General features: G+C 37.8%; 1 protein-coding gene across 1 annotated transcript in view; it reads right to left on the bottom strand.

Moving 5' to 3' along the window:
- C6 (complement C6) overlaps positions 1–26,284 on the bottom strand; it is an 84,447-nt gene that overhangs the window by 49,810 nt on the left and 8,353 nt on the right. Inside the window, exons 5-7 of the mRNA XM_032627153.1 lie at positions 22,034–22,172; positions 17,103–17,303; positions 3,157–3,397 (exon numbers count right to left, since the gene is read on the bottom strand). Coding sequence (XP_032483044.1) covers positions 3,157–3,397; positions 17,103–17,303; positions 22,034–22,172 — 581 coding nt within the window. The remainder of the gene's footprint in view (positions 1–3,156; positions 3,398–17,102; positions 17,304–22,033; positions 22,173–26,284) is intronic.

Here is a 26,284-nt window from a genome sequence, read left to right as displayed (position 1 = left end):
CACGGGTTCGTGCCCTGGTTCGGGAAGATCCCACATGCCACAGAGTGGCTGGGCCCGTGAGCCATGGCCGCTTAGCCTGTGCGTCCGGAGCCTGTGCTCTGCAGCGGGAGAGGCCACAATGGTGAGAGGCCCGTGTACCAAAAAAAAAAAAAAAGTCATACTGATAAATAGTGGGGTGTATAGTTTTTCTCCTCTAATTCAGAGCAGAAAATGACTTCCCAGTCAAAGGACTTTAAAATTACCATCTTGTATAACATGATATTTTAATTGTTTAATGTTGTCTCTGCATTCCTGAAATTCTTTTTACGTTGCACGCTGAAGCAATGCCAACTTTTATTCAAGGTTTTAAATTGACTATGGGACACTGTGCAGTAGAGGAATAAATCAAGGGATGCAAATAAAAAACAAGTTAATTTTGTTTTATTCTTCTTGCACTAGAGAAAGTACTATGAAGTATTCAAGTCATTTAAAAAAATAATGACAAGGGATATAATTCTTATTGAATAAAGCAAATAATTCTTATTGAATAGAGCAAGTAAAAACTAAGCCTAAACTCTAACTCTACATTATTGAGAAGTAAGGGGAGAAGGACTAAAAGAGGGAAAAGGGAGGAGGCCAGAATATGTATACATCTGAAGAGTGGGCAAAAACAGGTAAGCATACCCACCGGAGAATTCCATTTTATTGAGATTTGTTTCTGTCTGAGTGAGCTTCATCTTAACCACAATTAAAATTGAGCTCCAATATTATTATTGTGACTCAGAGAAGTATATATATACATGGAAATGCACATATTTAATGACTATAAGAATATATATTACATATAAAAATATTGAATATAAGGATATATATCTTAATATATTAAATATATATACACATACTATAAATACTATGGATATATAGTGTGTGTGAGTGTACATAGGTGTGTATGGTTATATATTTCCAGTTTTATATCATATCTCAAACTCCCTTTCTTTCTCTTATTATGTGTGGCTCTGTGTCTGAAGTCTCTATTTTTATTTAAAGAGAAAAATATGGAAGGTGAGAATATTTCAGGAAGTATAGCTCATCACTCTTCATTTTTGTTATGGGGCTTCAACTATTAAAATGCTGGATGGTTGATTAAAGATTCACATAGTTCTTTAACTGACCTGAACTCTAAGCCTTTAGAGGCTTTGCTGTGAATGCATGATGAGTATAGCTTATCAAGTGAGAAATTATTCTTGGCTACAGCAGCAGTGACCAGAATAACTTTATCCCAAGGGTGAGATGAAACCAAGTCAAGGGCCAGAGACTTCCCCAAATGATTTTTGCTCATCATAAATGTTGATGAAATTCATCAAGCAAACATTGCTCCAGTGGAAAGGATAACTGTAAGGAAACATAAGAGGCAGGCAGTGTGGAAAGCCCATCACAGCATAAGTCTTTTGGATTTCAGTAACTCTGTCAGGCAAAAAAATTTGAAGACCTTCTTACTGAAAATCTTTCTCAAAGACATTTATCCCATCTCCTTTCTTAAAAAGCAGATCATGATGGACATCTGATCAATTAAGGTTTAGAAGGACTCAGGGAAGCCCCATTAAACATTACCATTTGCCATAATGAGATATAAGAACAGAAGGATTGAAACTCTATTGACCTCAGAGTTGGCTTGGTGTCTTTTAAAATAAATTCTTAATTTCTTTTGTATAAAAGTTAAATGATCTGGGCTTCCCTGGTGGCACAGTGGTTGAGAGTCCACCTGCCGATGCAGGGGACACGGGTTCGTGCCCCGGTCCGGGAAGATCCCACGTGCCGCGGAGCGGCTGGGCCCGTGAGCCATGGCCGCTGAGCCTGCGCGTCTGGAGCCTGTGCTCCGCAACGGGAGAGGCCACAACAGTGAGAGGCCCGTGTACTGCAAAAAAAAAAAAAACTTAAATGATCAAGAATTCTGATTTATTTAGGGGAATCTGTCAGTTGGGTTCTGGTTATTATACAATTTCCTAACCATGTTCTCAAGATAGAAGCATCACAAGGATGCTGTGTCATTTCACACAGGAGCCTGAAAAATTTCACACAGGAGCCTGAAAAATTTATACAGAGGTACTTAAGTAGTAGTAATTAATATTGGCAATCTAGGATAATAAGAAACCAAGATTTATTAAAAAAATTTTTTTTTTTGCGGTACGCGGGCCTCTCATTGTTGTGGCCTCTCCCGTTGCGGAGCACAGGCTCTGGACGCACAGGCTGAGCGGCCATGGCTCACGGGTCCAGCCGCTCCGTGGCATGTGGGATCTTCCCGGACTGGGGCACGAACCCGTGTCCCCTGCATCGGCAGGCAGACTCTCAACCACTGCACCACCAGGGAAGCCCCAAGATTTATTTTTTAAACCAAGGTTTATATTGTAATTTTATATGTAAGCAGAAAAATATCACTGATTATATCCCAAGATATAAAATTGCAATCTTTCTTCAAATGAAAGTGCTTCCCATCTGGTTTCAAGTTTTGTCACCAGTAGGTGCATATCTGGCCCATATTAACTTAGTCCCTTGTCAAGTCCTTAATTGCTTTTCATCCTTTGCCCTTGACTTTCAGTTAAAATCATTAAAAGAAAAAGAATTAGTCCAGTGGCTAGGACTTTGCGCTTTCACTATTGAGGGCCTGGGTTCAATCCCTAGTCAGGGAACTAAGATTCCAAAAGCTGCTCGGCCAAAAAAAAGAAAAAGAAAAGAAAGAAAGCAAGAAAAAAGACTGCCAGTGGATTTGCTGTAATTACAGTTTTATAAAATTATTATCTCCTATAAAATTGCTGTAAGTAAATTATCTTTTAGAGTTTAGTTCCAAGACAAATTTTGTTTTCCTTGAGGTGATGGCATGTGTCTCTCTTTAGTTTACCACTACTAAGCAGCTTATGATGTTCTTAATGTCAGGAAATTCTGGGTCAAATCTGATGCCCAAAGAGGTGAAGCCTATTTATTTTTCCTTCTTCTTTTTGTCTGAATTTTCTATTTCTATTTTATTTCCTTGAGTGTACTTTTTGGGTTTTCTTCATATCATTTTGGAAATAAAGCAGGGTCGAAATAAAGTCAATAAAGAAGAACTAAAAGGATAGAGAAAGAGAAAAATGTATTGCACACTATCTTATCAGTTAAAAATGAAGGTTGAAGAAAGCGAACCTGAGTTCTTTAGTTCTTCCTTGCTAAACTGATAGAGGAGATCATACACGCCTCCCAGGGAGCCAGAGGTGAAATAGTGAGTCCCGAAGTCATCAAATATCCGGCTGTATAAAGCAGAGTTGTATTCTAGAGGCAGGTGGTTAAGTGCTTTCAAAAAGACATCAGAAAGCTGCAGATCTTTAGTTTTCATTGTGAAATTTAAGACTTTTATCACTTTATGGATCCTAATAAAACTGGAATCCTAAATGGAAGAGGAGAAAGGATTTTAAAAAAAGATTATTAAAGGTAATGAAAGCTGGAGGGATCAAGCATTAAATGTTTACCATCAGCTTCATTCTAACCACAGCATTACAATAATTGTTAACTCTCCATTGCATGTTCCCACAGACAAAATGATAATTTTCATTTTATTTTTTTCCAGTACCTCTTCCTCAGATGTTCAAAATGGTAAACAGATTAAGCTGACCTCAATCGTGTAAACTGTGTGACTGAGGCATGTGCTCTCTACCAAAAAGAGATCAAGTATCAAAAAATAAATCTTTCTTTCTTGATGGTCAATTGTGGGTGCACCCCTACCACATTATTATTTCGAAAGCCTAGCTAATGCAAATAATTGAACAAAGATTGTGTAAATTTTCGACTGGAAGTTACCCAATGAGATTCAAGTCATAACTTTGTCATAGACTCAGGAAAAGCATGTCAATTCTCTGGGCCTCAGTTGTCTGGGAAATGTCACCTGCTGCACAGCCTTCATTTGTGACATTTCACACCCCTTTCAACTCCAAAATGTTGTGACTTAAAATTACATAAGGAGTAAAATTAAACAAAATTATTTGTATTCTCTCTCTATCCGTAAACAGAAATATTTGTTTGGAGGTTCTTTTTTCTTTAATTGTCTTTTGTTATGTCAGATTAATTTAGGATTAGGTGATTGGTATTATGCCCCAAATTTCATTTCATTATACTGTCCTTCTCCATAGCCACTGTTTTATGTGTGTATCCATGTATACTGTTCTTTTAAAAAAAATTTATATACTGTAACTGATTTCTCAATTTTAGCAAATTATAAAGTTTAATAAAAAGAGAGAGGGGCATATTTTAGCCAAAGGTCTTTATTAGTTAAATTATTAACTTTATTAATTAAATTATTATAGCTGTAAACTATTAAACAGCTATCTTTCTGTGTGCTATAATTGTGGAACAAAATGACTATTAACACAAAAGAAGAAAAACCTCACAAGGCTTGAGGAAGAGTCAATATTCATCTACCTCTCTCTCTCTTCCTCCCTCCTTCTGTCCCTTTCCTTACTCTTTCCTATCTGCTTACCTTCAATACATTTATCTCTCAGCTGTCTCATATGCAGTGGACATAGATGTGAACAAGGAAGAAAAAATTCAGGTCTTTATGGAGCTTACATTTTAAGAGTCCATTAATTCTAAGTTTAATACTTGAATTTTGTCATGGAGGTGTGGCTTTGGAAAAGTAGAGGGACATTGTGCTTTTAGAAAGAAGCACACTTAACTTCCTGAATAACTGAAACATGCCTGTTTGGATATGCGCATTGAAATGGGTTGTTAAAAATTACCAGGTTGCTTTAAAAAATGAAATTGTGGAAAATACAAGTGAAATTTTGGTAACTCAACTTAGCACAAGCACCTCCTTGGTGCCCCACTTGTCAGTGCCTGGTGGCTAGAACTGGCTATTCTGGACTAAAAAATTATGTGACAGTATGTTATTAACCATGTGTGGTCTATTTCAACATTCTGTGAGAGCTTGCTTTATTTTAACCATCTTTTTGTTGGTTCAATTTTGTAAAAAAATTCAAAAAATCACTGAATCTTGCTGAGATAACTGGTATTTTGACTTGAAACAGACTATCTGCCCAACAAATGTTTAGTCAGATCTTTTAGTGACAAGATAAAGAAAGCATTAAACTCCACTTAAGGGCTTGGATTGATTTTCAAGTTTGTGGGATGTTATTTTATCTATTTGAAGATTAAGAGAGTTTGCAGTAGCATTTTCTACTTAACCTGAGATATCCTTATTCCGCTCAGATCTAATCAAAGATGTTGGGTTGAACCACACAAAGTTGACTATCTTGTAAGTCAAAAATGGTTGAATATCAGCAGTTTCATATGTTCGACCCTGATACTGTGAATAGCCTGAAATGTTTCCACTTTGGCTCAGACTATTAGAGATAAAATAACAGCTGTTTACCTACGGATAAGGGTTTTACAAGTGTTCTCTAGCATGTTTGAAACATTTATAAACAAATTCTGTGAAGCAAACCTTAATTTTGAGACTGGTATATATTTATAAATAATAGATTTGCTTCAGAGCAAGCTGGGGGGCTTATTGAAAAAAACCCAGACTCACATGCCCAATCCCAGACATGCTGAATCAATAAATTAAAAGAAGGGTCTGGGGAGGTGTCTTTTTACCTCCTGGTAATTCTGACACTAACTTGTCTTAAGAATATAATTTGGTAAGTGTGAGGGGAACAATATGACCCAGAGTCCATTCAAAAGTGAACTAACAATCTGTGTTATAAAAGGAATTTATTTTATTCTTTTTCAACATGCTCATATCACCAGAGCTATACTCTTTCCAGAGTTTGGTGAAATGATGAATAAAGGAAAGAATGAATAAGCGAGTAGCTTGAGATATAATGTGGTAGATGTGATAGTGGGCAAAAATTAGACAATTGATTTTAATTCCCAACTCTGGCATTTACTCATAGTAAGATCATGGGAGTGACTTGACTTCTTGGACTTTAGTGTAGTGCCTGACACATGGTAGGTATTTGATGAATTCTGTTGAATTAAAAATAAATATATGGACTTCAATTTACTCATCTGCAAAATGGTGTTAAAAACATCTACTACTGAGGGGGAGGAGTCAAGATGGCAGAATGGGAGGATGCTGAATTCATCTCTCCTCACAAGTACATCAAGAGGGAGGGGATATATGTATACATATAGTTGATTCACTTTATTGTACAGCAGGAACTAACACAACATTGTAAAGCAACTATATCCCAATTAAAAAAAAAAAAAGAATACATCTACAAATGGAAGAATTCTCACAGAGCACCTGCTGAACATTAGCGGAAGACTTCGGACACCTAAAAGGACAAGAAAAATCCCCTCACGACTGGGTAAGACAAAAGAAAAGAGGAATCAAAAAAGGGACCAGTACCCCTGGTAGGAAGCCAAAGGTGAGGAGAGGTTCCTGCACTCGGTAAAACCCCCTTATGGTGGGGAAATCAGCTGGGACAGAAAGGGACCTTCAGAGGATCAAAGGGGAATGCAGCAGACTGTCTGTGGAAGGCAGGACAAAGTAAGAGCTGTGCGCATGGTCTACAACACAGCTCTGCACATCCCAGCCTGAGTCATTGTCTCCTGGTGCAGAGGGGGGCTGGGTGCTGGAAAGTGGGGTTTGGAGCATGGACCCAGGGAGGGGACAGCTGTTGGCTGTGAAAGGGACAGGAGTAAGGAGATCCACAACTGGAAAAATTTGCAGAAGCCTGGGACACCATGGAAGCAAGACGTCATTGTTAAGTGGCACACAAGGGGTGGGGCCACCATTGCAACCTCCTTCCCCACCTAACTGTTTTGGCCTCCATGGGCACTGGGAGGAGCACCCATCTGAGCAGGCTCACCTGCCCCTCAATCCAAGGCCTCCTCTCCCTGCATAGGCTCCAGGTTCCTGAGCATTGCCCATGCCAAAGCCTCCTCGGGAATCAGCCCTGGGTGCCCCTGCCTGAGATGGGAATCTGCCAGTGCTGGCAGGGGCTGAGTGCTAAAGTGTGGGGTTAAGAGAGCATATCTGGGGAAAGGACCACTGTTGGCTGCACGGATACAACAGGGGACAGGAGTGAGGGGCTCTGAGGCCAGGAACGCCCCTAGAGGAAGTGTGGTCTGCCTAGGAAACAAAGTGCCATCTTTGAGTGGTGTTCAAGGGGCAGGGCCGCCACTGCCCCCACATGCCAGCACCTGCCTCTGCAGCACCAGGAAGGACTCCCACCAGAGTGAGTACATCCCAGTCTGTTGCAACTGCCTGTTGGTCTCTGCTGGCACAGACGCTTCACACACACCCCAGTTGTGGCTGCCAAACCCCTCCCTGGCCTGATAGAGTAAGTGTGCTCCAATCAAGTGTGGCTTTTGCTCCCTCTTGCCTTGGCAGGGAACAGATGCTGGAGGGGGGCACACATGCAGAGGTGGGGCCAAAGCCAAAGCTGAGCCTCAGTGGTGGTGTGACTAAGGAGGAGGAAATCACTCCACGCAGCTGTACAAGCCGTGGATTAAACCCCCATTATCAGCTTGGTAAATCCCGCATCTGTGGAATACCTGAATAGACAATGAGTGTTCCCACAACAGAGACCTGTCTAGCTTTAAAAGCAGTGGACTTTGGGAGCAAGTACACATGGAAGCCGGGCCAGGCTGGAGTCTGAGCTGACCCTACAGAGCCCACAGAGGGTCGAGACCTACATAGAGGTATTGGAGGGCCTCCTGGGGGAGGTGGATTTGGGCTGTGGCTCACTGTGGGAGCAAGGACACTGACAGCAGAGTCCCCAGGAAAATATTCTTATCACTATTATTCTTTTTTGTTTGTTTCATTTTGTTCAGTTTTTGTTGTTTTTATTATGTTTTATTTTTTAATATTTAAAAAAAGTTTCTATTTTTACTTTTTTGTTGTTTTGTGTTTATTTTTCTGTTTTTGTTCTTTTTTAGTCATTTTGTGTGTTTGTTTTATAGTTTCTTTGCCTTTTATTTAGTTTGCTTTCTTTTTTTGTTTAGCTTTTTATTTTTTGTTTTTGTTAAATTAGTCTTTGATGGTTTTCATTTTTGAGCTCTTTTGTTTGTTCTCCTGTTTTTTTGGTTTCTTTGTCTTTTTTTATTTGTTTGTTTTTATCGTTTGTTTTGGGTTTTGTCTGTTTTCTTTTTTCCTTTTTTTGTGTTATTTGTTTTTGTCATTTGTATTGGGTTTTATCTGTTTGTTTTCCTTTTTTTTCCTTTTTTCTCTGGACACACTGTGCAGCTTGTGGGCTCTTTGTTTCCTGCCAGGGATCAGGCCTAGGCATCCAGGGTGGGAGTGCCAAGTCCAGGATGCTGGACCACCAGAGAATTCCTAGTACCAGGAAATATTAATCGGTGTGTGCTCTCCTGGAGATAACCATCTTGACACCAAGACCCAGCCTTGCCAAACTGCATGCAGGCTCCAGTGCTGGACACCTCACACCAAACAACCAGCAAGACAGGAACACAACCCCACCTATCAGTGGACAGGCTGCCAAAAGTTGTACTAAGCTCACAGAAACACCAAAACACACCAACTGATGTGGTCCAGTCTATCAGAAGGAAAAGACTGAGCTCCACTCACCAAAGCACAGGCACCAGTCCCTCCCACCAGGAAGCCTACACAAGCACCTGGACCAACTTCATCCACCAGGGAGCAGACAACAGAAGCAAGAGGAACTACAACACTGTAGCCTGCTGAAAGGAGACCACAAACACAGTACATTAGACAAAACAAAATGACATTGAAATATGTTGCAGACAAAGGAGCAAGGTAAAAACTCACAAGACCAAATAAATGAAGAGGAAATAGACAATCTGTCTAAAAAAGAATTCAGAGTAATGATAGTAAATATGATCCAAAATCTCAGAAATAGAATGGAAGCATGGATTGAGAAGATATAAGAAATGTTTAACAAGGACCTAGAAGAACTAAAGAACAATCAGTGATGATGAACACAATAACAGAAATGAAAAATACATTAGAGTAATCAGTAGCAGAATAACTGAGGCAGAAGATGGGTAAGTGAGCTGGAAGACAGAATGGTGAAATTCACTGCTGCAGAGCAGAATAAAGAAAAAAGAATGAAAAGAAATGAGGAGAGTCTCAGAGATCTCTGGGACAACATTAAATGCACCAACTTTTGAATTATAGGGGTTCCAGAAGAAGAGAAAGATAAGGGTCTGAGAAAATATTTGAAGACATTATAGTTGAAAACTTCCATAACATGGGAGAGGAAATAGTCACCCAAATCCAGGAAGTGAAGAAAGCCCCATACAGGATAAACCCAAGAAGAAAAACGCCTAGACACATATTAATGAAATTAACAAAAATTAAATACAAAGAAAAAAATATTAAGAGCAGCAAGGGAAAAGCAACAAATAACATACAAGAGAATCTCCAGAAGGTTATCAGCAGATTTTTCAGCAGAAACTCTGCAAGCCAGAAGTGAATGGCAGGATATATTTAAAGTGATGAAAAGGAAAAACTTACAATCAAGATTACTTTACCTAGCAAGGATCTCATTCAGATTTGACAGAGAAATCAAAAGCTTTACAGACAAGCAAAAGCTATGAGAATTCAGCACCACCAAACCAGCTTTACAATAAATGTTAAAGGAACTTCTCTAAGTGGAAAACACAAGAGAAGAAAAAGACCCACAAAAACAAATCCAAAACAATTAAGAAAACGGTAATAGGAACAAACATATTGATAATTACCTTAAATGTAAATGGATTAAGTGCTCCAACCAAAAGACATAGACTGGCTGAATGGATATAAAAACAAGACCCATATATATGCTGTCTACAGGAGACCCACTTCAGACCTAGAGACACATACAGACTGAAAGTGAGGGGATGGAAAAAGATATTCCATGCAAATGGAAATCAAAAGAAAGCTGGAGTAGCCATACTCATATTAGATAAAATGGACATTAAAATAAAGAATGTTACAAGAGACAAGGAAGGACACTACATAATGATCAAGGGATCAATACAAGAAGAAGGTATAACAATTGTAAATATTTATGCACCTAAGTTAGGAGCACCTCAATACATAAGGCAAATGTTAACAGCCATAAAAGGGGAAGTTGACAGTAACACCATTATAGTAGGGGACTTTAACATCCCACTTTCAACAATGGACAGATCATCCAGACAGAAAATTAATAAGGAAACACAAGCTTTAAATGACACATTAGCCCAGATGGACTTAATTTAAATTTATAGGACATTCCATCCAAAAACAAAAGTATACACTTTCTTCTTAAGTGAACATGGAACATTCTCCAGGATACATCATATCGTTGGTCACAAATGAAGCCTCAATAAATTTAAAAAATTGAAATCATAGCAAGCATCTTTTCCAACCACAACACTATGAAATTAAAATAAATTACAGAAAAGAACTGTAAAAAACACAAACACATGGAGGCTAAACAATACGTTACTAATTAACCAAAAGATCACTGAAGAAATCAAAGAGCAAATCAAAAAATACCTAGAGACAAATGACAATGAAAACACGATGATCCAAAATCTATGGGATGCAGCAAGAGAAGTTCTAAGAGGGAAGTTTATAGCAATACAACCCTACCTCAAGAAACAAGAAATATCTCAAATAAACAACCTAACCTTACACCTAAAGCAACTAAGGAAAGAAGAAGAAGAAGAAGAACAACAACAAAAACCCCTAAAGTTAGTATAAGGAAAGAAATCATAAAGATCAGAGCAGAAATAAATGAAATAGAAATGAAGAAAACAATAGCAAAGATCAATAAAACTAAAAGCTGCTTTGTTGAGAAGACAAACAAAATTGAGTCTTTAGCCAGACACATCAAGAAAAGAAGGGAGAGGACTCAAATCCATAAAATTAGGAATGAAAAAGGAGAAGTTACAACTGACACTGCAGAAATACAAAGGATCATAAGAAACTACTACAAGCAACTATATGCCAATAAAATGGATGACCTGGAAAAATTGGACAAATTCTTAGAAAAGTACAGCATTCCAAGACTGAACCAGGAAGAAATAGAAAAGATGAATAGACCAATCACAAGTAATGAAATTGAAACTGTGGTTAAATCTTCCAACAAATAAAAGTCCAGGACCAGATGTCTTCACAGGCAAATTCTATGAAACTTTTAGAGAAGAGCTAACACCTATGCTTCTCAAACTCTTCCAAAAAATCACAGAGGGAGGAACACTCCTAAGCTCATTCTATAAGGCTGCCATCACCCTGATACCAAAACCAGACAAAGATATCACAAAAAAGAAAATTACAGGCCAATATCACTGGTGAACATAGACTCAAAAATCCTCAACAAAATACTAGCAAACAGAATCCAACAACACATTAAAAGGATCATGCACCATGATCAAGTGGGGTTTATCCCAGGGATGCAAGGATTCTTCAATATACACAAATCAATCAGTGTGATATACCATATTAACAAATTGAAGAAGAAAAACCATATGATCGTCACAATAAATGCAGAAAAAGCTTTTGACAAAATTCAACTCTTATTTATGATAAAAACTCTCCAGAAAGTGAGCATAGAGGGAAACTACCTCAACATAATAAAGGCCATATACAACAAACCCACAGCAAACATCATTCTCAATGGTGAAAAACTGAAACCATTTCCAGTAAGATCAGAAACAAACAAAGGTTGTCCACTCTTACCACTATTATTCAACATAGTTTTGGAAGTTTTAGCCACAGCAATCAGAGAAGAAAAAGAAATAAAAGGAATCCAAATTGGAAAAGAAGAAGTAAAACTGTCACCGTTTGCAGATGACATGATACTATACATAGAGAATGCTAAAGATGCCACCAGAAAGCTACTAGAGCTAATCAATGAATTTAGTAAAGTTGCAGGATACAAAATTAATGCACAGTAATCCCTTGCATTCCTATACACTAACAATGAAAGATCAGAAAAAGAAATTAAGGAAACACTCCCATTTACCATTGCAACAAAAAGAGTAAAATACCTAGAAATAAACCTACCTAAGGAGGCAAAAGACCTGTATGCAGAAAACTATAAGACACTGATGAAAGAAATTAAAGATGACACAGACAGATGGAGAGATATACCATGTTCTTGGATTGGAAGAATCAATACTGTGAAAATGACTACACTACCCAAAGCAATCTACAGATTCAGTGCAATCCCTATCAAATTACCAATGGCATTTCTCACAGAAGTAGAACAAAAAATTTTACTATTTGTTTGGAAACACAAAAAACCCTGAATAGCCAAAGCAATCTTGAGAAAGAAAAATGGAGCTGGAGGAATAAGACGCCCTCATTTCAGACTATACTAAAAAGCTACTGTAATCAAGACAGTATGGCACTGGCACAAAAACAGAAATATATATCCGTGGAACCCACTGCCTATGGTCACCCAATCTATGAAAAATGAGGCAAGACTATACAATGGAGAAAAGACAGTCCTTCAATAAGAGGTGCTGGGAAAACTGGACAGCTACATGTAAAAGAATGCAACACCATACACAAAAATAAACTCAAAATGGATTAAAGACCTAAATGTAAGGCCAGACACTGTAAAACTCTTAGAGGAAAAATAGAGCACTTTTTGACATAAATCACAGCAAGATCTTTTGTGACCCACCTCCTAGAGTAATGAAAATAAAAAACAAACATAAACTAATGAGACCTAATGAAAGTTAAAATCTTTTGCACAGCAAAGGAAACCATAAGCAAGATGAAAAGACACCCCTCAGAATGGGAGACAATATTTGCAAATGAAGCAACTGACAAGGGATTAATCTCCAATGTATAGAAAAAGCTCATGTACCTCAATATCAAAACAAACAAACAATCCAATCAAAAAATGGGCAGAAGACCTAAATAGACATTTCTCCAAAGAAGACATACAGATGGCCAAGAGATACATGATAAGTTGCTCAGTATCACTAATCATTAGAGAAATGAAAATCAAAACTACAATGAGGTATCACCTCATGCCAGTCAGGATGGCCATCATCAAAAATACCTACAAACAGCAAATGTTGGAGAGGGTGTGGAGAAAAGGGAGCCCTCTTACACTGTTGGTGGGAATGTAAATTGATATAGCCACTGTGGAGAACAGTATGGTTCCTTAAACAACTAAACATAGAACTACCATATGATACAGCAATCCCACTACTGGGCATATACCCAGAGAAAACCATAATTTAAAAAGACACATGCACCCCAATGTTCATTGCAGCACTATTTACAATAGCCAGGTCATGGAAGCAACCTAAATGTCCATCAACAGAGCAATGGATAAAGAAGATATGGTACGTATATACAATGGAATATTACTCAGCCATAAAATATTACATCCAGCCATGTGGATGGACCCAGAGACTGTCATACAGAATGAAGTAAGTCAGAAAGAGAAAACAAATATGGTATATTAATGCATATTTGTGGAATCTAGAAAAATGGTAATGATCTTATTTGCAAAACAGTAATAGAGACAGAGATGTAGAGAACAAAGGTATGGATACCAAGGGGGAAACGGGGGGTGAGATGAATTGGCAGATTGGAATTGACATAAATACACTACTATGCATAAAATAGATAACTAATGGTAACCTACTGTATAGCATAGGAAACTCTGTTTGGTGCTCTGTGTGACCTAAATGGGAAGGAAATCCAAAAAAGAGGGGATATATGTATACGTATGGCTGATTCACTTTGCTGTACAGCAGAAACTGACACAGCAGCATAAACCAACTATACTCCAGTTCAAAAAAAAAAAAAAAATGAAAGGAAGGCAAGCAGAAATCTTGGGGGAAAGCTTGTAGACGGAACAGCTTGTGCAAAGGTCCTGGGGTAAGAGTGTGGCCAGCCTGTGTTTGAGGAACAGTGAGGAGGCATTATGAGCTGAATTGAATGAGGACAGGGGAGAATAATGGGGGATGAAGGCAGAAAAATAATGAGGGGTCTTGTAGGTCAGTGGACAGACTTAAGCTTTTAATCTTTGAGGGTTTGAGCAGTGGAATGGTATGATTTATAGCCAGTATCCAGTCAGTATCACTCTGGCTGCTCTGTTGAAAATAGACTGAAAGACAGTTAAAGAGGAAGGAAGAAGACCCCTTGGATATCTATTGGTATTATCCAGGCCATAGTGTCTTGAGCCATGGATGGTAGCTGTGGAGGTGATAGAACATGGTCTGAATTTGGATGTATTTTTAAGGCAGAGCCAGTAGGATTTGCTGATCGATTGTACATGGGGATGTGAAGAAAAGAAAGGAATCAATCATGTCCTCAAGGTCTTTACTCACAGCCACTTGCACAGTTAGAATTGCCTTTCCCAAAATGGAGAAGACTGGGAAAAGGACAAGTTACAGCAGGAAGAAAAGTCAAGAGCCCAGTTTTGGACATGCTGTCTTTGAGTTGCTTATTAAAATCCAAGTTGAAATGTTGAACAAGCAGTTGGAATAGAGTTCAACTGACAGTGCTGGAAACATAAATTTTGGCTTCATCAACATATAGATAGTATTTGAAGCTGTGAGTCTGGTTGGCATCTCTAAGGGCCTGAGACAGCTAGAGAGAAGAGGCCAGGAACTCCAAGGCCTGAGACAGCTAGAGAGAAGAGGCCAGGAACTAAGTCCTGCATTCTTCCACTTGGAGGTTGAACCTCTGCTATGGATATGGTACATTTGGATTTCAGCAAAACAGTGATCAGTCTCCCATTCAAAGAACACTGGTATCAAGTTGACTTCACCAGTGACACAACTGGACTCTACAGTACATCAAAAAATTATTATCCAGAAACATGGATGGACCTAGAAATTATCATACCAAGTGAAGTATGTCAGACAGAAGTAAGTCAGAAAAAGCCAAATATCATATGATGTTGCTTATATGTGGAATCAAAAAAAACAACAGTACAAATGAACTTATTTACAAAACAGAAACAGATTCACAGACTTCGAAAACAAACTTATGGTTGCCAAAGGGGAAAGGTAGGGGGAGGGATAAATTAGGAGTTTGTGATTAAGAGATACACACTACTATATATAAAATAGACAACCAACAAGGTCCTACCATACAGCACAAGGAACTATATTCAATATGTTGTAGCTAAAATGGAAAAGAATCCAAAAAAGAATATATACATGTGTATATGTATGTATATATACATATATATACATATATATGTATATATGTATATATATATAACTGAATCACTTTGCTGTACACCGGAAACTAACACAATATTGTAAATCAACTATACTTCAATTATAAAAATAAAGCAAAAAGAAAAATTCACTATTACCTTTTAGGGTTCTTTTGAAGATAAATGAAATGCTTGGAAAGATTATCTGTGTAGTGCTATAAGTTCTTATATTTACATAAATGTATGGATTAATAAATAAAAAATATGAGGGGCACTACGGTAAAAACAGGAGGAGCCATAAAATGGTTCCCTCCAGTGTTGGTGCCATTGGTTCTGGTGTTGGTACCTCTGTCCATTCTTTTCACCTCTCCCCTCAGGTTCTATGATTCAGGGCTCAGTCTCCCCATTCATCTCTTTCAAAAGAACAAACCCTACTTAGAGTGGTGGTTGTAATGAGGAACAGATACCATTTTAAAAGACACTTGTAAATGTCTAAAAATGTCTAATAGAAAATGTCTATCCCCTAAATCATTTAAGAGTTGGAATACATATCTAGGAGATTTTATAAGCAAATAATAAAAGAAACAGGAACAGATGAGGAAAAATTAATGGATGAAGATGCATTTTTATATACTGAAAGAGTTCCATTAGTTTCTGGCAAGATTAGTGGAAAAAGTCCAATACTTAAGAGTACAAAAAAATTGTAAATTTCCAGAGAGAAAACAAAAGAAAGATCAACTTACATGTAATTTTTCCTATGTAACAATAGAAATTAGAAGATAGTGGAATAACATCCACCAGCTATCAAGAAAAGACGACAATGTTCCAAGATTCCTTTATCCAGCCATGATGTTCTTTATCTTTATTGCTCAGTGAAAAGGTAGGCATTTGTGGATACATAAGGATTTAGGGTATATACTTTGCATGTATCCTACCTGAAGAAAATACTAAAAATATGGCTATTGAATGAGAACAGGATCTCAAGAAAGGGAAGATGAAAGAAGAGGAAACAGTAATGAGTATATGGGATGGATATATACATATACATATATATATATGTATATATATACACATACATATACACACATATATAAAATATAATGCAAATATAAAATACAGATTATGAACTTGAAATTTATAAGTGTTATGTGAGGAATTGTTAATTGGGAAGACAAGAACCAGAATAAATTACAAATGAACATATATAATATATAAATGAATACAAAACAATCCCTAGGAATCCTAGGAATAACTTGAAATACAAAGATTTTGAACTACCTCAATAAAACTGAGGTTTTGGAGCCCTGTTATTATAGTGTTGGGAAAAAGACAAGCAAATATGTTTTCAAGGAGATCTTTGGAATGGGATGTGGGGAATAGGTAAATAAAACATCCTTTGGGAGGCTACAGATATTACTTCAAGGGATAAAAGAAAAACATATGTTCAATTATGCTTGTTAACTAGAGAAAGGTAACTACCAGCAGAATTTAAAAGTTTAGTAGAACTTCCAAAATAACCAAAAGGACAAAAAGGAGTGAACAGAAATGTGACCAGACAAAACAAAAGTAAAGAAATAGGAAACCAGCAATAAAGTTGAGTACAAAAAATTAAAGATGGAAGAAATATGATCAAATATTTCAGGGAATATACTAAATATAAGTTGGCTGAATTTCTCTAGCAAAGGCCCTAGACTGTCAGATCACATTTAAAAAGGAACATTTTGTGGCATGTGATTTATAAGAAATACACCTAAAATAATGAGAAAAATGTTAAAGAGAACACAACCGTAAACACAGCCAAATGCATGCAAAAAAGAAGCATTATTATACATATTATCTCTATAACTTTTGAAGTGGGATATAACCACAAAAATGTAAGTCTATTTAAATCTGTGTTAGAAATCCTATTCACTTGATATTAAAAACTCTCTCCTCCTTGAATGATTGCTGGAATTGGTGTTAATTTTCAGGAAAGAATAAAAAGATCAGGAACCATTTCTTTACCTTTTTGTAGGAGGCTTGAATGGCTTGTTTGAAGGCAGAATTATGGGTGCTGCTTTGCTTTCTCTTTGAGGAATAAAAAATTGGTACATGAAAAGAGCTCTTCTCTTGGCCCATAGCTAAACTTTGTTGATCTTTATTATCATCAAGAGAAATTAAATCCTCGTAGAAATCTGTTTCCAAATCATCTTCTTCAGTTTGTACCTGGAGAAAAATCCATATGAAGTAAGACATAATTTAGGAAATATTGGAGTTACTTGTGAACACTTAATGCAATGATCATTCATTCATTTATACATTCAGTAAATGGTTTGTTGAAGACCCATCTTGCTAGAGAACGAGGTATAGTGTTAGTCCCTGTCTTCAGGGAGTCAAAGTTTAGTGAGGAAGAAAGATAATCACAGACACTTAATTCAATGTGGGTAGTGTTGTGTTGCCAAGGGGAGTGCCACAAATAACTATACAACTCAGAGAGGCAATACCAGGGAAACCTCTATCAAGGAAATGACTCCATAACTGAGATTTAGTGAGGTGATAAGAATAGAGAGTTATTTTTAATCTGCCTGTGAATTTGATGCCATTTGCAAGCTAATGGAAGGTATCTTTCAGAAAAGTGAGGCCTAGAAAAGGGACAGATCCTGTCCTACCCTGCTCTGGCTCCATCACCAACCTTTTAGTCTCATTCATATGTTGGGCATTAGCACTCCACTGGCCAAGTCTGCAAGACAGAGGACAAATAATCAAATAATCCATTGGTTCTGCCTGGTGGGTGGTTATCAGTTTTCACCTGACTGGGTCTGGGAAGAAGAAAAAAAAAAAGCCAGTGGGACTTGAATTATGAGTGGAGCAGGTATTTGCCAAGTCCAAGGTAAATCTTTGTTATGGTTATGCTGGTAAGAAGAGAACAATGGACAATTTTTTTAAAGTTGCAAAGTAAATTGATTGAAGAGTACTTCTTTATGTTAAAAATGCTTGTCTGTACATCTGAAACTAACACAACATTATAAATCAACTATATTCCAATAAAAAAAATGCTTGTCTGGTTTGCAATGGAAAAATCCCTTGTTTTAAAATATTCAATATTAAAATGCACTGAGGCAAACCACATGTCACAATTAAATAGCTTGCACAATTAGTCAAGGGAAGAAATAACCCAGCTGTAAGAGAATCTTGCTCAACAGTAAAATACAGTCAAAAGTTCAGTGTTCCTTTGGGACATTGCAGGGCCTGCTAGTTAGCATTTAAAATGTCCACAAATGAGGCTCATCTGTTAACAAAGCAGTGCAACCATATCTAAATGTAGTTGCTGACATCTCTTTACCATTTGCCTAAAATAATTCAGACTACAAATATTTTATTTTATAAATTAACTCTCACACAAGAAAAGATGCGTCAGCCTAAAGAAAACAAAATTTGCACGTAAAGTAGGGGCATTGGGTCTCCTGGGCAGAAGCTCAGAGAAAATCTGACCACCTATATTGGCTTGGTGGGAAGGCAGTTTTATAGATGAGCAGTGCTGGAAAATTAGATTGAACTGGGAAACTGGGGCCTGGCCTTGTATGCCCTGCTAAAGCATTTGAATTGACGTCTAAATGCAAGATTTTGCATCTGATAAGTTCTTTAAAAATATTATTTGAGTGACTGAAAAGTTGAGAATGTTGTCATCACATTTGTTTTGCAAAGATCATGTTAACTACAGATAACTAAAGTAGAGGCGAGGAGAGCAGTTTAAAAAACTGTTGCAATCAGCCAAGTGATTCAGGAGAATGGCCAGGTATAGGGGAATGGTGGTTGGGTAGAGAGAAAGTGGTGGATTTGACAGATATTTAGGAGGTAAGTCAACAGAAGTTTTTGACCAAGTAAATGTGTATGTGTGTGTGTGTGTGTGTGTGTTTTTGTGTGTGTGTGTGTGTGTGTGTGAGAGCGAGAGTGAGAGAGAGAGAGAGAGTGTATGAGTGAGTGAATGGGAATGCTGTTTGATGAATGGGAATATGGAAAGCCAAGACAACATTTGAAAGGAGAAAGATGAGCTCCTTTCGTGAGGTGTAAGGAGCAGCTGGTGGGCTCTGATTAGCTCCATCTTCCTAGCTTTTTCCAGGAAGAGATGTTAAGCAAACTCTGGGGAAAAGGTTTAATCCTCTTTTACATCTTATTCTTAGCCCTCCTGACTACCTGTGGATCTTGTGGGCTGATGACCTCCTGGGGCTCGATATGTGTTGACACTTTCACTTTTGTGTTTGAAGAAAGGAGCTGGGTTTGTAGGGAGGGGCAGAAGAGAGTTAAGAGAGAGTTGGGGAATGGAGGGGACAGGGTGACACCTACTTTCTGTGGTGTGAGGGTTAGAGACAGAACCTGAAGTTGTGAATTTCACAAGGGATTTAGGGAGGCTTTGGGGGCATTGCAAATCTACGAAGGCTTGAGGCTTTGGGATATAGCAAGAGACCTTGTCTAGGTAGGTCAGTATATTGGTAAGAATCAAAAGTCTAGTGGTAACTGCACTCTGTAGTTTGCTGGTGACAGCAAGTGCTTTAGCGTACACCCAGTAGCGAGCAGCAGCTCCAAAGAAACGAGAGGAGGATTCCTGAGGCACTGATACAACTCTGGGGACTGGTGCAGGGATCTTATGGTATTTAGCTCTGCATTTAGCGTTTGGAAGATCCCTGAGGGGCAGAATTCTTCCTATGGTCTTCCATTCTGACTTCCTGTCCAATTGCCTTCCTTTCAGGAGCCCCCTCTAATCTTTGTGTGCCAGCCAGCCCATGATTTCATCTGTCTCAATAAGTTCTGATACTGTAGAGGAAAGGAAGTCAGATGCCTGCTGAATTTCTCTTCCTCTACTGTTTTCAGTAAGGAATAGCTTAGATTTGCACAGCTGCCTGTTAACGGTATGAACAAAGTAATAAAGAGATCAGTGGAAAGTAAACCAATAGCTGTGACCTTGGGTCTGGTCTTTTCCAAATCTTTGTTTGAAGAAATATCACCATGACCTTCCTCAGCAATTGAATATTATCTAAAATTCAATGACGTATAGTTAGAGATCAGCTCAGGCAGCTTCTTAAGGTTGGACAAGTTTCAGAACTACATGGATAACGAAATGAATCTACTTTCTTTTGAATGAGGATTTTTCAGGCTGTATTTCCTGATATAACTTGCCATACATGCTTGGGTTACTAAATTATATGGGTGGAATCAACATTCTGCTGGTAAATGTTTAACAACCAATTCTCTGAGAGGGAAAAAAAAATCTGTGATTTACTACAGCGTTTGCCTTTTCTTGTGCCATAAATATTCCTACTATAGCTGATTTCAAGCTACCTATATGATGCCCCTGAATTCAAACTTGGGAAGAGATGCACAGTGGCAAATTATTAGTATTTTTTTGGTGGGACAACTAATGGTTTATAATGTTTAGCAAGGACTGACAGTTGGCTTTGATGGTTAAGTGTTTTGTCCTGCAAATTATTATATAGTATTTTTAAGATACAATAGGTGTAAGTAATCTCAAGGGCATAGTATCATATAAGTGTAAAGTGTTATCTAAGCCCGTGTTTGCTCTCTTGGGCTGAGCTTAATTAACATTTGTCACTTGTAAAACTGTATAAAAGGGATGCTTGCAGAGAATATAGGCAGTATGTTTCTTTGGAAATTATTGTATTTTGAAAGTAAGCTTATGGATTGGTTGTTTAGGAGTTAGAAAGCATCCTCCAACATAATGATATTATATGTAAATGTCTGGGTTTTAGCTCTGTCTACAAAGCCTACTCAATACATCTTAAGAATAGAATACATCTTCCATCATTGACAGACTTTTTGATGTTATTTTTTCTTTGGAAAAAGGTCTCTTTTGAGTTCCTATTCAGCATACCAGCAAGACCTTTTCTACCTCCCTTGGTAGTGGTGGACCCTCTGGGGTTAGCATCTTCTGGATCTGTGGGGAGATCAGTGAGTATTCTCTTTACCTGGTCAGAGTCACGTGTTACTCTTGTCGCATCTACCTCCAGGCAGGGATGGGACTTCTCAGGGTAAGTCTCCCCAAACGTGTTTGAATTTGGCAGTTGGACCGCAAGGACATTTCCCCACACCCATTAACATATATTAGATGGTTTTTAAATTGAGTTTGTCAAATGCCTGTATTTATATGAATATAAAAGGTTTTTTTTATTTTTAAGAAGGGATTGAGTGAATTTTGCTGAACACATACTATCTGTAAAGTGGTCTCAGAAATCATTAGATTTTCTGAAATTCTCTCTAGTATGTCAAATTTGTATGCATGGATGTAGCCATTAAAGTCATGTCTTTCCTGTTTCTCTTATAAATTAAAAGAAACAAATTGTTTAGTTCAGCAAGTATGGAGTACTTATCATGTGTAAGGCACTGGGCTGGGTTCTGAGAATATATAGTATGCTGCTTTTTACCTCTCAGGAAAACAAACAGAAAACCAAACCAACTAATAAAATGGGGTGGAAGGTAAGCAGAAGTACCCCCATTATACTTAAATTCATCTTAATTTTTTTTTTTTGGAAGCCAGGCCCTCTTTTATGTCTAAATTTTGTGGTTATCTGAGAGAACTATGGTAGAAGAAAATTCTGAATAAACCAAGTCATTTATCTGAGTGGGGACATGTTACAGCTATTTGTTCACGGGAGAAAGCATGGACTCTGGAATTTGGAAAAGTTGTGCTTAAATCTCTAATCCACTACTTACTAGCTGTTTAACTTTGGACAAATTAGTTTCCTTATTTTCCACCTGTAAATTGATGATAATAACACTGACCTTACTGGGTTGTAGAAGGATTAAACACCAACACATAAAAGGTGATGAAAAATGTTCATTACCTTTTTATTCTGTCCCTTCCTTCATGACTCATTTTTCATTGGAAATTTAGCTTATAATCACCATTGGCACTTGGAATGCCCCATGATAAGCTGTCGTACCTCGAAGTTGGCATTTTCCAGATTGGCCGGGAAACGGTATGGATTACTTGCTCTACTGCTTTTGACAGTTTTACATATTCCTCCAGTGAAAGAGTTATCGAGGACTTCTCCTCTGGCCTCTCCTGCCAGAAAATGAAACCTATAAACAAAGTAATTTTTAAGAATTCAATAGATGTAGAGCAATCTTTAAAATTTACTGTATATGAAAGAAATTATTCTCTTAGACGTTTTTGACTCATGACAAATGGCTTGAAGGAAAGCCCATTTTTTTGTAGTTTATGGTGAGGTATCCAAAAAGGGCTGGAAGCCAAACTCAGCCCCTCTGGCTCTGTTAGGTTCTCCCTATTCCATTTATTTAATTGTTCTAGGCTTTCATCATGACATAAAATTTGAGTTTATAATTATTTCATGAGTTACAGGACCAGTACAAACTTTGGAAGTAGATTATGAAATAAATTATTACATAATTAATGCCAATCTGGGTTCTCTTCCTTCAGTATGATCCAGTAAAAGAATTCGTATAGAGAGCTAATAATGAAATAGTAATAGCAATATTTTAATAGAATTGTAATCATATTATTATAGTTTTTATTAATAACTATAATGATATTTAAAATTTGTTTAACATGCTTACATAATATTACTATAAGTCTAGTACTGTTTGATCTGTATTTAATATGAATATTATATTTACTTAATATTCATGATAACCATGTGATACAGATATAATTATTATACCCATTTTACAAATGAGGAAATTGAAGCATAGAGAAATTAATTAGCTTAGTACAAATCAAGTATTTAAGAAATTGTTTTGTGGTAGATAAAAACTTTTTTGGAATGCTAATTGTTTTCCAAGTTCTTATAGATATTAATATGTATTCTGTGAAAATAAAAGTTTTGTGTCAAAAATTTGATAATGCTGGATTACATAAGATGAGATAATAGAAAATATATATACTGGTCTCTGCCCCCCATTTCCTGGACCAGAGCTCTCAAAGCCCTTGTAATTTCCTGAATGATGAGAACACTAACAGCATCTTTTCTTCTAGTATTTGTTCTTTGACCCCAGTTTTTGACACTGAGCTCCTAAATCCCTTGGAATTTCTTGTGTGACAGCACTTGTGTGTCTTTTGTTCCAATGAGGTGACTCTTGGTGGGCTCCTGGATGGGGGCTGGTCACCAGAAAGTTCATGCCATGATTCAAGGCTTGGAATTGTTTGCCTTACCCTCCATTCTCCAGAGAGGGGAAAGAGGCTAGAAATAGGAGTAATGATCTATCACACGTATGTAATGAAGCCACCATAAAAATCCCCAAAGTATGGGGTTCAGAGAGCTTCTGGGTTGGTGAGCATATGGAGATGTGGGGGAGTGGTACCTAACCAGGGCATGGAAGCTCCTTCCCCTTCCCACATCCTTGCCCTACCCATCTCTCCCAATAGGATGTTCATCTGTATCCTCTATCATATCCTTTTATAGTAAACTGGTAAATATAAGTAAGTTATTTTACTGATTTCTGTGAGCAGCTTTTGCAAATTAATCAAACCCAAGGATGAGTTCTTGGAAATCTTCGATGTGTCAAGAGGCACAGGTGAGAACCTGAAGTTGCAATTGGCATCTGACATTGCAGGGGGCAGGGGCAGCTTTCCAGGACTGAGCCCTTAACCTATGGGATCTGACACTATCTCCAAGTAGATTGGGTCAAAATTCAGTTAAACTGTAGGGCTCCTGGCTGGTGACACAGAGAATTGCTTGGTTGGGGGAAACCTACCCCACATCTGGCATCAGAAGTGTTGTGAGTGTGGCAGTAGTGTGAGAATAAATGAGGTACACAGCAGGAGGACCCATATGTGAATCAGATCTCAGTAAAGCTGTTTTTTAAAAAAAGAGTGATTCCTCTGGGTTCTGTAAGTTGTATCTCTTAGTCAAATTCTCACCCTTACTGAATTTGTATCAATAGATATTTGAGAGAGGAAATAAGAGGAGCTGGTCTGGAAAGAACTTTCCAAAGTACTTAAATTTGCATGACAAACACGTATTTAAGACTCTTTCATTTTCTGAGTTAAGAGGGATCAATGAGGAAAAAAGAATTGTTTACCTTTAACTGCCTTATACCATGTACTATAAATTTGTCACAAACAAGAAAGGGCTTGAGAAGAATGGTTCCCAGGTCATGAGGAATCTATGAAGCTAGCAGCTGCTGGCAGAGAGCCTGAAGGTAGGATTTTTGTGGAGGTGACTCTGTCAGGGTGCGTCTGAGGAAACTTTTAGGAGTGAAGCCAACTATGCAGCAATTTTGAGCTCTATTCTTTCTCCTCCCCTCTGTGGCATTTAAGTTGACTTTAAATATTTTGGTGTTTCAAATACATTGTGGCTTTTAATATTTTAGGTTTCTAAAGTGCTTTATCTAATTTAGCTTTAATGTTATATTTTGTAACTTTTTGAATTTAATTAAAATTTTCATATATACAGATACATAAATATGCATGTGTATTCATGTATTATACGTGTGTGTGTGTGTGTGTGTGTGTGTATGTATACGCGTTTGTACTTTGGATGAGCCTGAGAAAAAACAAACAGCATACTACTATCGCCTGATTCTTGCTTCAGATTTCAGACCTTGTGACTGATGTTGACAAAGTAGCAATGTTGGTATGTCTTATTAAATTCCTTCTTGGAGAGATGCCATTTAAAAAGAGGGATAGCTACCCCGGAAACTTCTTCTTTTGGGTAGAAATGTGTTGGAGGGAGGCAGAGATTCTAAGGCCAGCAGGTTAGAGAGATTCCAGTAAGCAGCTCTCAAAACTCTCAATCTCTGGGGAGGCGAGGAGAGGACTGGCTGTCCCTGAGCCAGTAGGTTTTGCTCATTTCTGAGAACTCTTGGGACAACAGCTCTGGTTGGCACGGGCCCACACGGTCCTTCTGCCAAAGTACACAGAGCATGTGGTCCTCCCCAGCTGTAACTCGAAAGTCTCGACCAACTGAACAAGAGGTGAGTTTATAATGTCATTCCTAATCAATCAGAACATTAGAAAATGTGATAATCAGTGGGAGTTTCTGGCTGAGTTTTTCTTCCAAAGAAAGGAAAAAAAGAAACCATTTCTGTACCCTGATAAGATGCTGTTGAAACCTTCTCGATGAAATCAACTCTAATTAGGAGTTCTTAGGACAGAACCTCAAATCAGTTTGTAGTCATCCAACATACAGATGAGGAAACTACAGCCCAGAGATGTTCAATTACTTGGTCATGATCTAGTGAATTAATACAGAAGTAGGTCTAGAACATGGCTCCCCTTATTTCCAGACTAATGGCTATTCCATTGTACTGCTGTCCTTGAGTTTGTTTCAATAGCTTCTAGTTTTTATTCTAATCAAATGAGGTTGTATTTGCAATTTCTGTTGTTTGTCTTTGGTGCCTCAAGGTTTCATTTTATGCAAGTCTGGCCATACAAGTAAAGACAAAAAAAACCCCACTACAAAGCAATAAAAGTTTGTAGAAAACTATTTGCTTCTGGGCAAAAATTGAAAGAAGAATTCTTTACCATGAGAAAAGGAGAGTACAAGAGATTACTGGGTTTTCTTATGCTTCCAACTAAGGCTTAGCTCTTGTTTTCAATTTTTCTTGTATTTCCTCAAGTTTTCTCAGACACTGCCTCAGTCTAATGCATTTAGAATCCCTTGCCAAACCTCCAATGTCCTTGTGACCTAAAAGAGGAGCATTAGAATTTCTGAGCACTATTTAAAGATCAGGAGGAGGGTGGCGTGGCCCACCGAGGTTTCTTCCATTACGTTCTCATCTCTAAGGTGGATATTGTCCCAAATCAGAATGAAATGGTAGAAATAACCCAGGTCTTGGAGTTTGGGTTTGAATCCTGTTCCTCCATTTACTAGCCGTTAAACTTGGACAGGTTAGTTAATCTCTCTGAGGCTCCTTTTCCTGGTTTGTAAGTTGGGCAAGTAGAACCAGATGGTAATGCAGGTCTGACCTTCTGCCCTTAAACTGTACTGACCTACCCATACATCACATAGTCCATGTAAGAGGAAGTTTTGGACGCCCTCGCCATGTTCACATCTCCTCTTACTCCCCTACTTTTTCACATCATTGTTTTTTGATCACCCTATTTTTTCTGTGTTTGCCTGACTCCTTTCCTTCTGGCTCTGTCTCCACTATTGGCTCAGGGTTTGCCTCTCATGCTTGAAGAATGGTTTTGCTTCTTTAGCGTTTTCACTTTCAGTACACTCACAAGCGTA

Source organism: Phocoena sinus, chromosome 3 (assembly GCF_008692025.1).
Source record: "Phocoena sinus isolate mPhoSin1 chromosome 3, mPhoSin1.pri, whole genome shotgun sequence".
Taxonomy (NCBI): Eukaryota; Metazoa; Chordata; class Mammalia; order Artiodactyla; family Phocoenidae; genus Phocoena; species Phocoena sinus.
The sequence above is the reverse complement of the archived record's forward strand: the minus strand, read 5'-3'. Positions and strand labels throughout refer to the sequence as shown.